This window comes from Camelina sativa, chromosome 17 (genome assembly GCF_000633955.1).
Source record: "Camelina sativa cultivar DH55 chromosome 17, Cs, whole genome shotgun sequence".
Classification (NCBI taxonomy): Eukaryota; Viridiplantae; Streptophyta; class Magnoliopsida; order Brassicales; family Brassicaceae; genus Camelina; species Camelina sativa.
Genome location: NC_025701.1, coordinates 33503506 through 33519786, shown reverse-complemented (window position 1 = coordinate 33519786; position 16281 = coordinate 33503506). Strand labels below are relative to the sequence as shown.

The following is a 16281-nucleotide window of genomic DNA, read 5'->3' as shown; positions in this document are numbered from 1 at the left end:
GATGTTGACGGCGACCACACCTTGATTGCTGCCGAGATTTAGTGAAATCTGATGTCATCTTAGGAAAAGCCAAAATCGAGGTACCTTCCTTGCTTTCTAGCTGGGTTGTGTCACTAATGCTCACAATTGTCTCTGATGGTTTTGGATTTAAGATAATGTTTGAAAATTTGGGGTTTTGGGGGTTTCTGATTAGTGAGAACTACGTTCATTTTTGTGTTTGGTTTATGAATTAACCAATGGTGCAATGTTGTTAGATGGGAGTTCAGCAACCCAACCCCATTTATCCGGTATGTCAATTATCATATACTCCCTTCTACATTTTCTGTTCATCATGTTAGTACTTTTCTTTTTAAGCTAGTCATTGTTTCTGCTGTAAATATTCGGCTTGGTTTGGGGTTAAATTTTCCACACAGAAGTTTGGTCGCCATAGCTTATTGCCTAACCTATTTAATTGCAGGAGCCGTGAGTTCCTTTGGCAGGAAGGACACACTGCATTCGCCACAAAAGAAGAAGCAGATGCAGAGGTAGGTGAACTTAAACATTTAAACTTTTGCATGTGATCCAGTCTCTCCCTTTTTTCCCTTCAAGAAAAGGTTATATTAAGCAATTTAACAACATTTAGGAGAAGTCGTTTCATCATACTGATTCTATTGTTCTTAGGTCCTTCAAGTTTTGGAGCTTTACCGTCGCATATATGAAGATTATCTCGCAGTCCCGATTGTGAAAGGTATGAAGAGTGAAAATGAGAAGTTTGCTGGGGGACTGTACACTACAAGTATTGAGGTATGTAATCTTTGTGTTTTATTTCAGAGACAATATCTTTTTTTCTTGCGGATTTACTCGTTATGAATAATTAAAACTTTGATTTTATAGGCTTTCATTCCCAACACTGGTCGTGGTGTACAAGGTGCAACCTCTCATTGTTTGGGTCAAAACTTTGCAAAGATGTTTGAGATCAACTATGAGAATGAGAAAGGAGAGACAGCAATGGTGTGGCAGAATTCATGGGCCTACACTACTAGGACGGTAAATACAGTACCAATTTAGCGAGTCTTCACCGGCCTCATCCGTTCTATAGCTGTTAACTTTTTAATTTTCAACCTTGTATAGATTGGAGTGATGATTATGACTCATGGAGATGACAAAGGCCTGATACTCCCTCCTAAAATCGCACCTGTGCAAGTTGTTGTGATCCCTGTGCCCTACAAAGATGCTAATACGCAAGGAATTTTCGATGCTTGTATTGCTACTGTATCTGCCTTGTCTGAAGCCGGGATTCGTGCTGAAGAAGATTTAAGGGACAACTACTCTCCTGGATGGAAGTATTCAAACTGGGAAATGAAGGGTGTTCCTTTGAGAATTGAGATTGGACCCAGAGATCTGGAAAATGATCAGGTCAGTCTGTTGAACATCTCCTCTATTTCTGCGAATTTATATAGTAGTGAAGTACTTGGTTTGCATACCCATAGGTCAGAACTTGTAATGATGTTTGGTTTTCTGAGAAGACAGTGATGTTTGGTTTGAATATGTAAACTTGTAATGTAGCTAAATGGAATTTTTTTTAATATTTCTCGTTTGCATCCCCATAGGTCAGAACTGTGGACGTGACAACGGAGTGAAGGAAGATATCCCAAGAGGTGGCTTAGTCGAACATGTTAAGGAACTGCTTGTGAAGATCCAGGAAAACATGTTTGAAGTTGCAAAACAAAAGAGGGAAGCATGTGTTGAAGTGGTTAAGACTTGGGATGAGTTTAGCAATGCTCTTAAGGAGAAGAAACTCATCTTAGCTCCCTGGTGTGATGAAAAGGTACATTACGACAAAAAAAAAAAAACTCTAATTCCATCTTCTGGAATCAAACTGTGAGAGAATGTAGTTATCAACCCCTTTACAAATGAATTTCGTTGTTGCAGGAAGTGGAGATAGACGTTAAGCAACGTACTAAAGGTGAAACTGGAGCAGCTAAAACCCTATGTTCTCCATTTGATCAGCCAGAACTCCCTGAAGGTCAGTGACTATTTCTTTTTGAGAAGTTTTTGTTCAGAAAATTTAGTCCATCCATTGATACAAAAAAGCTTCAATGTTTGTTTGTCTTCGATGGATGCAGGTACTCTCTGCTTTGCTTCAGGAAAGCCTGCCAAGAAATGGACTTATTGGGGCAGGAGTTACTAGTTTACTAAAATGTTCATTTACTTTTTGTTTGTAAAACACTCCCTCCCTCAACTCAAGTGCATTGTGCGTTGATTTGTTATTTTGAAGAAAAATTATTTGAGATTGCATTAAGGATTTTATAATGATCTCGATAAAACTTAATTATCCATCCACTCTGTTTTTTTAATAGATATGATTGATATTGATTGATTTCTTTGAAGTCTTTTTGTTCATGTTGTTTTCTTCAAAGAAAGAAAGCATTTATGTTGTTTCTTGCTTCCCATCGTTTATTTACATACTGCATCACAAGCCGATGGTATTGTGTCGAAACTACATACTGAATGTGAGGATGAGGAACAACAACCTACAATCTTGATTGCATCGGATACAGTATGTAGTTTTTGGTTTAGCTAAGTACTAGTAAAGTCTCCATCTACTATCACCAGGTTCCATTTTCTGTCTCTGGGGATGCATCATCTTCTTGGCAAAACACATTCTTGATAGCTCTACTTAGTCTGGCACCAGAAGTTGCCGTACGGGCTAGGGTTCTCTATATTTTACTCTCAGGCTATTATGTGTGATTTCTCTAGGTCTTGATCTATTTTTGTTTTTCGTATTTGTTATCTTCTGTGCAAGTTAAATCTTTATGCTTTGTTTACATGATATGAGATCACATGTTCTGTAGCTCCTCTTTTTATTCATATTATTTCCCCCAGAGTTTTAATAATTGGAAGTACCTTCTTTCATGCATATATCTTTATCTTAGGCCACCGTATAACCAAAGGTGTTTCATATAACAGTTCCTCTTCGTCAGACACATTAATAAACCGGCGAAATTTTTTTCTCAGGCTGATGCAATCATGCGGCGGATCCCTGATGGTGACAACATAGAGGAGGATAAGTCGACCTTACTTATTACTTGTGACCAAGTACTGATCTATATTTGAACTCTCTGTGTTTGCGCAAAGTTTACTTTGACATTACCATCTAACTAGCTGTAAATAGGTTACGTTAGTGATAAAATGGAGTCTAAAGAGCAAAGATTGTATAAATTGTTGTTAGTTGGTATGTAATTTTTACGAGTTGATGAATGAAAGATGGGGCATTCTAAGGACATAAGTGGTATCAAAAAGCAACGTGACAACAGAGAAACAGAAGGAGGTAACATGTTGATGACCATGACCATACCAAACTGTCTCCACATTTTTCCTCTTATATAATAACGCGACGGTTTAACAATTCCTTGACAGCTAATATTTCTTTTTCAAATTGAGCCTTCCAGGTTTAACTCAAGATCTGTATAGAAGATACACTTACATGCCAAACCAAAGGTATTTACTCATGTGGAAGTTTCTAGCTTTTTTAAGCCTCCCAAGAAAACCTTATTGCAGTACTTTTCATTACTGTTGTGTATGATCTCTGAGCATTACTGTCTAATATCAGGCTGTAGCAACAAATGCTAAAACTTGTATTTCCGGTTAGACTATAATATAAATTATTAATTAGCAGTTGGCCACAAGATTTATCAGTATTAATTAGCATATACAAGGTTTTCATAACACAATGTTCATAAAAACTTGGGTTTCACCTCTTTTGCTTCATTTGAGGTGATCACTTACTAAGTCTTCCTTATACTATAAAGAGTGTTTTATGTGAAAACGATAGTATATATTAGAAAGTGATAAATTCTTGTATTGTTGATTAAACATGGTTCTTTAATAGTTCAATATGTTTTAGAAATTCTTATAAACCTTAATTATCATTTTCATATTTTAAATATAAATGCAAATCTAAATATATATTTAGTTGTACCTAGTTGAACTGAGTATTATATATTTATGTTATCTAAATATTACCCTCTATAGTTAAAATGTAATTTTGTATGGTTATTGTTCATTACCTCTCGAAAATATGATAAATAAACAATTACGAATTACATAGGTTGTTCTAGTAACATCTCTTACTTTTTCTAGTAACATCTCTTACTTGTTCCATTTCCGGTGAACAACAACGACAATATTAGCTAGGGTTATAGAAGAAGATATGTTGAAGATGACTACAAAATTACAATAATATTGTTCATTAAAACGGATTTATGGACCTACACTAAGCAAAAGAACGTTATGTACGTACTCTAATCTCAAGAACATTATGTACGTATGCGTTCATATGTACGTACACGTTTATATGTACGTACACGTTCGATTTTAGGTTTAATGAACCCGAAATTACCAGAATATCCTCGTCTTCTACCTCTAACATACGACTGAAAACCCTAATTTTCCCTGCCTCACTTTATTTTTTCACGACTTATGTCTATTTTTTTGGTTTCACTTGTGGGTTTTTTACTCAACTATTATAGATTTTCATCTCAACATCTGATTTCTAAATTAAAAACCTATAAAAAGTGAGTTATATAGATTTTCGAACAGATATCTAGCTCTTCCATGGATGAACCCAGAGGAAAGATTAACGAAACAGAGTAGGAAAAAGACGTTTGCTCCGGCCGACAAACAGAATACGATTGATGAATCTGCTACAAACGTTATTACATGAACACCATAGATCGGAAGAACAACAAACGTGTTTAGATCTACCTCCAATAAGTCTATCGCAACGCTAGACTGTCTTTGACAGCTCAAACAAATTCGTGTTATTCTGGTAAGACTTTACAGCTGTCAAAAATGCTTACTAAATCTACCACGGACAAGAAACCTACCATCACACTCCGAAAACTATTTCAAAAAAACAAACAAGTATACCAAAAATATCTGAAACGAGAGAAGGCTGTCGAATAAATCTGTCGCAACAGGCCATTAGTCTACCATAAATATCTTTTGGGTCATATTGACTGTTGAAGGTGTACATCAGATATTTTTGGTACACTTAGTTTTTGATACACATATACGTCCACCGATAAGTGTACCAACACTACAACTAAGTGTACCATCTACGTCGACGGCAAAGTGTACCAGCACTACAACTAAGTGTACCAAAAATATCTGACGTACACCTTTAATCAGTCCACGTGTATAAATCTACCATCAAAGGATCGGTAGACTTAGTCCCAACTTCCAACATTTTTTTTTTTTTCTAATGGCATTAGCCGTAATTACGTTTTTTCCCAACACTAGTTTCAGGGGTAGTATAGGTACAATGTGTTAGTCTAGTAATTACAAACAATTGTATGTTACTTTTGTAATAAGGAAGCTTTTATGCAATATTCTAGTAACTCACCCAAAGATTTATTATTAAATGTTACTTATAAGAAAGAAAAGATTAATTACTTAACTTAACTTAACTTGAAAGTTTTGATCTAAAACAAATACATTGTAAGGGGCATACTTTTTTTTGGGAAAACTATGAAAAAGAATTTTGAAAAAATAATCTATCTAAGAAAACAGAATCAATGGTCAGAAAATATAGAAAAAATGATATGTAAGAAGTTACAAAAAGTGGTATGTGATTTGTGTAGCATATATCTCATAAAGTATATTATCAACTGGAGCTACAATTTTATAACATGATATAAAACATATATAACAAATATAACATATATATATATATTATCAAATGCTTTTAACCAAAAACATTGGCAAAAACAACATATTTAAAGTACACTATATTTTTTTGAGAAGACGAAGCTGGGGTTGCATCACAAAATTAACATCTACAAATAACATATGAGATTTTAGACAAATATGTAACTTGGATTAGGGAATAAATATTTTATTGTCGGGTTTAAACGTTTCATCATTTAAGTATTCTTGACTTAGTCGGAAATTCTGTATGGCAGATGATACATTTGGACAACCTCATTGTAGCAACATAACACTAATACTATTCATGAAACTTTGTATATTCGCATTTAATGTAGGATATCGATATTTTTAAATGGTCTCTATAATTAGGTCAATGATCGACATTGACGTTAAAACTTTTAAAATTATATTTTCCTGGGATATGAATATGGAATTAACTCTTCTAAAGATAAAAGGTCAGAAGATTGTCGATAATATTATTACAACACTAGATAATATATGTTATATATAGATTAGTATAATAAGTACGGTATTTATATAGATTTATCTTTTAATTTTCAAATTATATTCATGATTGCATACTTGATAAAAAGAATGAACTAAAATCCTACGTAAAATCATAAATAGATATAACAAAGAAATATTATTTTCAAAAATATATATGTTGTATATCACTGAGTAAAGTAAGTTTAGTATTTATATAGATTTATACTGAAAAGTTGGAATGATTATATTTAAGCTCAACAATTTCTATTGATAAGAAATATTTTAAATTAAAATACCGCGCGTGCGCGGGTACAAATCTAGTCTTATTATATAAAGTTTGGTTTTCAAAGTTAGTAACTCACAAGATTGTGATATGTGTTAAATTTAACGATTAGAGATTTTGCTATGTAGAAAACTAAAACTTAGTTTTAACAATTTTTTTAAAAGTATAAAGATAATTTTGAGAAAATAATTACTTTCTACAAGTTTTTAAAAAGATAACTCTAATGCGTATAAAAACAACAAAATTTGTTTTTAATAAATTTATAAAAGTGAAAGGGTTATTACAAAAAAAAATCATAAAATTAAAAACTCTTAAAACGTTAAAATGTAAATCTAATATGTATAAAAAAAATTAATGTTCTATTTTTTGAAAAAATATAATTCTAAGAAAATATAAATTTAAACATTTTAAAATATAAAAACATAATTCTAATATGTATATAAGAAGTTTGTTTTAAATAATGTAATTTTAACATGTAAAAAGTTTATTTTGATTCTTTTCCTATATTACTTTTCAACGATACCTTTTTATGTTGTACATTTTCAAAAATACTCTTTTCTATGTATAAAATAATTAATTTATGTGAAGTAACTTTAGTGCAGTGGCATGAGGTAAGTCTATTTGTAGAAGGCACCATCTCATCCTGGATCAAGTCCCAGCTCCTACGAATGTAGGAATTTGGCTAATGGGCCGGCCAGTTGTAGCCCAATGATTGACAAAAAAATAATAATTAATTTCTAAGCCCTAACATCAAACACTAAACCCTACTACTTCAAAACTGTATCCTAAATGTAAAATAAAGAATCTAAACCTAAAAAAAAATTTAAAAATTAAGTTAACATATTGTAATTGTGTAAAAGTGAGCAAAAATGAAAATGTTCAAGAAAATGGTATTTTTTCTTACCAAAAAAAAAAGAAAATGGTATTTTTGAAAAGAGGTATCTCAAAAAGGACATTTCTAACAAATTCTCATTTTAATACGTATAAAACAAAAAATATGTGTTTAAAAAATTTAAAATTGTAACTTTAAAAAAATAAATATATAATTTCAAAAAAAAAATTATAATATTAGGTAGTAATTTTAGTTAAGTTACTAATTCTACAAGGAAAATAATTACCTTTATTTTTAAAAAGGAGAAAATGGATTAAGGATATACAATTAATTTGTTGCCAAAAAAAAAGATATACAATTAATTCATAGAATATTTAATAGAAAATTATTATTCCTAAAAGAAAAAGGATTATAAAGACTCATCTCTATCCAACGGAAAATCGGTATATTCATACCCCAACTAAGGGAGTATGTTGAATTCATACCCCACCTATGACACTGAGTAAATCCATACATTAACTTAGATAAAATTCAAATTTGCTACATCAATTCGAGAAATTGTGTAAAATCATACACGAGCCGTGACGGTGTTAAACAACCGTTAGCGGTTGCTTACGTGGCTTCCACTAAACCCAATACTCCAAATACTCCAAACAAACATGTAAAGATTCAATTTTTTCACTTTAGGAAACACTAAGCCCAATCCCCAAATCGATTCATACTTAAATCAAGACATGCAAATGCAAAATCAAAATTAAAAAATGGTAAGAAGTAAAGTACCCACGAGAACTCAAAGAGCTTGCTAGACTTGGAGAAGACAATAACAGCAACCTCGTCGTTGTTTTCATCAAAAAGAGAGACGAGAGAAGATGAAAGAGACGAGAGAGAGGGGACGAAGAAGATCGTCGAAAAGAGGAAGAAGACATAGGTTACGACGTCGTTTTGACAAAAAAAAACTATTTCTCTCGTTTCTCAAAACGACTCGTTTCTTAAGTGGCTTCCACGTAAGCAACCGCTAACGGTTGTTTAACACTGTCACGGCTCGTATATGATTTTACACAATTTCTCGAGTTGATGTAGCGAATTTTAATTTTATCTAAGTTAATGTATGGATTTACTCAATGTCATAGGTGGGGTATGAATTCAACATACCCCCTTAGTTGGGGTATGAATATACCGATTTTCCCTATCCAACAACTAAACATCTAATATTTTCTCACCTAACAATGTAATTTCTTCAACTTTGTTATCTTGGTAATGCTATTATTTTTTTCCTTATTAGGTTGTATTATTCTTATGATATCACTACAAAAAAAAGGTAGCTAGCATCGATTCATTTGTGTCAAAAAAGTAAGTGATTTAAATTTGAGTTACTTATTATAATTGATGTTAATTTTTAACTTTTGTATCAGTTACTAAAAATTGATGCGGTTAGTAATTGATTTACATTGATTAAGTAAAATTGATACAAATCTATATTAATTTACATCACTTTTAGAATATTGATACAAAATATAAATTTACATTACTTAAACAATTGATGTAATTAGTAATTTATACTAACATCACGTAAGAAATTGATACAAGTTTACATCGACAAAAAAGTGATGTAAAATATGTGAATTTGCATCAATTGTTAATAATTAGCATAATTGTTATAATTGACATAATTGTTTACTCAATTTTTAGGAGTTACGTTAACTTGCACACACTTTAATATTATTAAAATAATTAGATTCGTACCCGCGCTACGCCGCAGGTTGTTTTTAGATTATTTTTTATTTATTAATTTTATTTTGTATTTTTTGAATTACTATTTATTTTTATGTTGTTTGAAATCAAATACTATAATTAATAAAGTATTTTTGTAGTGGTCAAAGGTAATTTTTTGTTTCGTATTTTTATAATTTGTTGTAGTTTTCAAAGTAAAAAATGAAGAAAAAAATTAGACTTAAACAAATTGTGGTTACTGTAATTTTTGTTACACATTAATACATGAGTCCGCATAAATGATTTTCAAAAAAAATAAATACTTAGATAAATAAACATTAAATTTTACTTTATATGATATATAAATTGGATGATATTGTATATAAATGTGATTTTTTTTTTATTATAACTCGAACTTATTCATGATATATCACTACCAAGTACAATATTTTTGCCAATCAACATGATAAACCGGGATAAGATTTGCCTTTGTAAAAATTATTCGTGGACGTTGATTAGCTAGTTTGACGACCTTGGAATAAAGTGTTTGATTTAAATCATTGTCTCCTTCTCCACAAGATAACTTTTATAAACCTTTGAAGTCTTGGCCATGCTTAAGAGAACCAACGGCTTGAACCAAACATCTTGAATCACTTTCTCATATGAAGGTGGCGATTCTGTTTTTAATGGTGTTCTCTATATGGCATGTGATTTTAGTAGGTGAGCGATGGGTATTGCGATGAAGTCGGTTGTTTCGTTCTGTCCATAACTCATATATTGAAGCATGCATGCACCTCGAAGTGCGCCTCCAACCAGTCTAGATATTGCAACTACATAACCGATCATGATTCCAATCTATCATCCGTTGTTTGCTACAAATCAAAGATGAGCTTTTGAAATTTACTAAGATCGAAAGTAAAATAAAAAATGATAATTTTCACATAGAGAGTTCTGGAAGTAGTAGTAAGTAACATGTATTGTACTAACCTTGAAAAAAGAAAACGTTCTGGTCCAAAGCAGCAATTTGCTCAATATCATCTTCATTCAATACCTAAGTCAATAAAGAAGAAGCGAGTCAATTTACACAAACACTGATATTTCTTCTTGAAGAAACTCTAAAAGCTTGAATAAAAACGGCATCTTTACCTTATTTAGACCTCCGATTCTAAAAAAATTAATGAACTTTTTCATGCCCAAGTTGCTCTTTTGTAAAAATTTTAATCTTTTGTATATCGTACGACAATTGTAGTTAGGGAGGGGCTTACCGGAGGAATTGATATTTCTATATCTCTATTCTATTCTTCCTTCATTTTCACATCACTATGTGTCTCTCTCTCTCTTTCATGTCTCCTTCTCTCTTTCTATTCTATCTTTTCAAATATCTTCCCTATCCTAATTTTTAACTTCGCTTCTTTTTTCAAAGAGTTTTCGATAACCGGACAATTGATTTCAGAATCTGTAGATTTTAACTAACTAATGGTACTGGTTAGTGGTTTAAAAGTTCACCTTATAAGTTGAAAAGATCGAAGTTACATCTTTCTATTTTTACGTAACTATTCACATATTCCAACTATATATTTATATTTTATTATTTTAAAATGGAAGATTTGAGAAAAATCTAGAACATAATATAAAACATTTGTTTTTGAATTTCAAAAGTTTACATATGATTTGGAAGCATATATATGACTATTTTATAACAGAAGTTGACAGAACATAAAACACCTCTCTATCTGAGTTTGATTCCTTATTATAAATATGTTATCAAATTACTACTAGTAATTTACTATTATGTAAAAACACTAATAATTAGTGTAAGAAGGTGTATTTTTGTGTGTGCTCACTTAAGCATCACGTTGGGTCCACCAAACTAATGAACAATTAATTATATTTATTGAGAAAATTGATTTTTGTTTTAATTAGAAATGCTGAGGTGTTAAAAATACAGGATGAAGTGTATTAATAAAATGATTTAATTGGAAGGAAAAAAAACTGATGTGTCAGCTCTAGAATTCACCAAAATACTGATGTGTCATGCTCTCTAGAGAAACATTCAAGTTTTATTGTATTGACTAGGTTTTGAATCCACGCTATGCGTGGGTTTATTTGATTTATTTTGATAAAAATTATATATGATTGATGACGGTAATGAAATATTGCTTAACACAAAACTTTAAATTACTATTAAGGAAAAAAATAAATTTCATATACACAATTTTAAAAAATATAAAAATCAGTTGTGTTTTAAAATCAAATCTGATAAAAAAATCATGAATCTAACTCGACGTCTAGGAGAGGCGGATCAAACTGCTGACACATATCTTAAATTATTTCTTTGGCCACCAGAAAAACGAAACAATTTTATAATCATGAATTTATCTCCTTTTTCATATTTAATTGATCGCTATCACCTATGTTTTCGTGTTTTTTATTTAATGTTTTCTTATTCTTCATATTCTTTCTTGTCATTTTCATTGTCAAATTTTATGGTAATTGTCATCGTTACTTTTACCGTCCAGTTCTTTGTTATACTCTTCTTGTGCTTAATCATCAACTTTTTCACATTCTTTCACTGAAAAAACCTTTTTTTTAGACTATCACACAACTTGTTAACGCATCAAACTCCAAGACCAAAATTATTTTTTCTTATAAAAATTGTGCAATTCATGAAAACCAGCATAGTCAACACATGCACCCAATTACTAATAATTTCATCCATATATTTTTCAAACCAAAATCCTTACTTGCAGAGAAAGTAATATGAACTCATGTATAGTAAAAACAATATTTGTGCTTTTCGTCGATCCTTCTTCTTTAAACTCAAATAACATCAAATCAAGGTCTTGCGACGTCAATCCTTCTTTCTTAGACTTAAAAATAAAATTTTTACTGCAAAAGTATCAAATCATCTATAAAGTCATACACAAAAACATGTTTTACAGCTCATAAGAGAGATAAAGCACAAACGGAGATAAGTAAGATATTTTCAAAATATTAAAAAAATTAATATATAATATTTAGTAATTCTTAAACTTTAAAATTTTTAAAAGAGATTAAATATTTAAAATATTTCAAACTTTAGATGTAGTTTAATTATCAGTAACATTTTTTTTAGAGTTAAATATTAATGACACTTTTACTTTTTATAGAGTTTAAATAGTTATAATATTTTAAAATTTTTATGGAGATATTTATAATATTTCTAAACATTCTATAAAAAATATTTAAACCTTTAAAAATTTTAATTTGCTAAAATAAAATCAAATAACTTTTAAATTTGGAAACCTGATAAATAAGCATAAATCAAGCAAATAAAAATATTTTAAAACTTTTTTAAAGCTAAAATTTTTAGAAGTTTCAATATTTATAATATTTTAAACTTTTAAAAGGTTCGGATATAATATTTGAACCTTTTAAAAAGTTTCAATATTTATAATATTTTAAACTATTAAAATTTTAAAATATAAATATTATAATATTTTTTTGAAACTTTAGTTTTAGTTTGATCAAATAAAAAACCGGATCAAACCGAATAAAATTTTAAACTTGGACGCCTGATAAATCAAGCTTTCCTGCTCATTCGTTGTTGGAAGTATATTAATCTTATTTATATTGGTTTTGAACCATTGTCTAAAACTTATCTAGCTGATGTGAGATATTGTGCATAGTTCTTTTATTTCCATAAATTTAAAATTTTNATTTTTATGTGACAACCCGTCCCGCGGACGCCACTAGCCCCCCGCTAGCTGTCCCAACGGACCATCCGTGGACCCTGCTAGCCCCTCGCTAGCTGTCCCAAACGGACTCCAAGCTGGCCCTGCAAGGCATCGATCCTAACCTATCACTGTGGATATCCCAATCCACCAGTAGGTTATTGGTGCGCCAGGCGTTCCTCGAACCCTGGTCCTCACCCTTTAACAACCTTCCCACAGGACAAGCTGTCACCAATTGACCTGCATGACAACCCGTCCCGCGGACGCCACTAGCCCCCGCGAGCTGTCCCAACAGACCATCCGTGGACCCTGCTAGCCCCCCGCTAGCTGTCCCAAACGGACCCCAAGCTGGCCCTGCAGGGCATCGATCCTAACCCATCACTGTGGATATCCCAATCCACCAGTAGGTTATTGGTGCGCCAGGCGTTCCTTGAACCCTGGTCCTCACCCTTTAACAACCTTCTCACAGGACAAGCTGTCACCAATTGATCTGCAGGTCAATTGGTGACAGCTTGTCCTGTGGGAAGGTTGTTAAAGGGTGGGGACCAGGGTTCGAGGAACGCCTGGTGCACCAATAACCTACTCTGGATTTGGATGAATAGTTCCAATTGCCCAGTGAGGGGTTAGGATCGATGCCCTGCAGGGCCAGCTTGGGGTCCGTTGGGGCAGCTAGCAGTGAGGCTAGTGGGGTCCACGGGACAGGTTGTTACACATATCAATCTTATTTATACTGGTTTGAACCATTGTCTAAAAATTTTCTAGAATGACATGTCAAATCTTGATAGGTTGTTTAAAATAATTCTTAATATATAAAATTCTGCACTTTTTTAAAAATGTTAATTAGTGACATGTTAAATGCCTATTGGTTGTTTTAAAGCTTAGATGGACAGCCTTAGAAGCTTATAGCTTTTAAAATGTTAATTAGTGACATGTTGAATGCCTATTGGTTGTTTTAAAGCTTAGGTGGACAGCCTTAGGAGCTATACAGGTCAATTGGTGACAGCTTGTCCTGTGGGAAGGTTGTTAAAGGGTGGGGACCAGGGTTCGAGGAACGCCTGGTGCACCAATAACCTACTGTGGATTTGGATGAATAGTTCCAATTGCCCAGTGAGGGGTTAGGATCGATGCCCTGCAGGGCCAGCTTGGGGTCCGTTGGAGCGGCTAGCAGTGAGGCTAGTGGGGTCCACGGGATGTGTTGTTACACATATTAATCTTATTTATACTGGTTTGAACTATTGTCTAAAAATTTTCTAGAATGACATGTCAAATCTTAATAGATTGTTGAAAATAATTTTTAATATATAAAATTCTGCAATTTTTTTAAAATGTTAATTAGTGACATGTTAAATGCCTATTGATTGTTTTAAAGCTTAGGTGGACAGCTTTAGAAGTTTATAGCTTTTAAAATGTTAATTAGTGACATGTTGAATGCCTATTGGTTGTTTTAAAGCTTAGGTGGACAGTCTTAGAAGCTTAGGTGGACAGTCTTAGAAGCTTATAGCTCCTACTTTTATTTAGTTTAAATTTTACATAAAAAAGAAAGAGGTGGATCGAGAAAGTGGAAAAAATATTTATAATAATAGAACATCTTTATCTCTTGTTCCTCTAATTCTCTTCGTATCTTGCTCCAATTTTTCCTCTCTTGATCGAATAATTTTCTGAAGAGGATGAGAACAGAGTGTGATCAATATCGATGGATAAAGCATATATGAAGAAAAATATTGAAGGTCATGATTTCTACTTCTTTTTTTTTCTTCTTCTGTTTCTTGCTTCAATCTCAATATCTAAAAATCTTTTTTTCTTAAAATCTAATTTCTGAATTAATTTATTTTTAATATTTAACAAAAATATAAAGGAAAATTTTGTCAAAATAAGAATTAAAATTTTTCTCAATAAATCTTTTGCTAATCCCACTAATTTTTATAGTTTCAGCGGGAATTAAATTTTGTTTTTAGAAACAGAATATTTCATATAAGTTAAGAACAATAAACAGATTTTGTTTTTAGAAACAAAATATTTCATATACCTGAAATTGCTCAGCTGAAAATGCAGAACAAAGGCTTAGAAGATCAAGTTCGAACAATGAATACTTTGTTCCAGAAGATGTTCGGAGTTGCATCTGTTGATCAGGTATTATACCTTTTGCATGTTATATATTTTGTTAATATAGTTTATGATATACTGATATCTTAAAATTTATGACCCTGTTAATTTTAATATACAAATGATGTAGGCAAGCACATGGGCTTCAAACTTTGCTGCAACTTTGGCAAACATTCTGAATCCACCTAATACGGAGGTTAATATCATTTTTATTAAAATTTTATACATAACAATTTAGATAATATGATGAAGTAATTTGTGTTTTTTCCTCAGCTAACGAGTGTTGGTCGTATAACTGGAAGTCATAACGCTCTAAAGTGAAGACCTTGGTGGTCATCAATCTTAGCGGAACGTAGCGAACGTGTTGGTTATGAACGCTGATCTTAATTTCTTTTCTAATACTTAACTAGGATTTCTATGTTCAAGATTCAACAGTGAATTACGTGATACGAATTATGCAATTTGATTTTAATTTATATACTATTTTTTAATTTAAATACTATCAATTAATTATTTTGATTTATTTTTTACTAGATAAAGGGCCGCACGATGTGCGGGTTTAAAAATTGTTTGAAAAAATAAATTCTAAATCTAAAACAATTTTTTTCAAAATTATATAAAGAAATTTTTTTTTCTAAAGTAAATATATAAATAGTTTAAGTTAGAGAATATTTGTATTTACCTTCATACATTTATTTACATTTCTATATTTTTAATATATTATAACAATTATTATCATAATTTAAAGTTAAATTATATCCCACTAAAGCTTTTGCCAAATATTCATCATTACAAATATTATTATTGTCAAATTTCAAAAACGTTTCACAACTTATTCACAAAATATTTTACATGCAACAAATTCATCAAAGCAACATCTAATAAGTAACCACATACAATTTTACTCTATGTTTTACCATTAAAAATATGTTCTTAAACCAAAATTATTTTATTATTAAAGTATGCTCTTTATCACCATCTATAAAACAAATTAAACAAATTTTATGTTGCTTTACTTTCATTTTGGCATAATTATAGTTCTTATAATTACTAAAATTGTTTTGTGACATAATTTCTTTAACCATTAAGTTTTTTTTACTCCAAATATATTAGATGAACAACTGGTGAAAATTATCTACTCAATTACTATGATTTTATGACTAACCCAATAAAAATTGAGAAATTGAAAGAAATTTAATATAATATAATAAAAATAAAAATTTGAAAACTATAATCATGATGGTATATATAAGTCTTAGATAATTCAGATATACAAAATAAAAACTTTATATACAATCCAAAACATGACATATGTCATAATCACGTTAAGGATCAACAACATATTTACTTTTCAGAAGTATCCAATTGTACCAAAACAACTTAAAGTTATGACTTCGTCTCAAATATTCTCGAATCATAAATTCACAACTTATTTTTACCCGAATCAAAAGTAGGCCGATGAT

At 31.1% G+C, this 16281-nt stretch overlaps 1 protein-coding gene across 1 annotated transcript; it reads left to right on the top strand.

The window, feature by feature from the left end:
• On the top strand, positions 232–2246 carry LOC104758802 (proline--tRNA ligase, cytoplasmic-like; the record flags this gene model as incomplete). The annotated part of the gene is made up of 8 exons (XM_010481746.2): positions 232–287; positions 458–524; positions 661–783; positions 874–1026; positions 1111–1399; positions 1590–1807; positions 1912–2005; positions 2106–2246. Coding segments are annotated over 8 exons (1065 nt in total), but the record flags the coding sequence as incomplete, so codon positions are not given.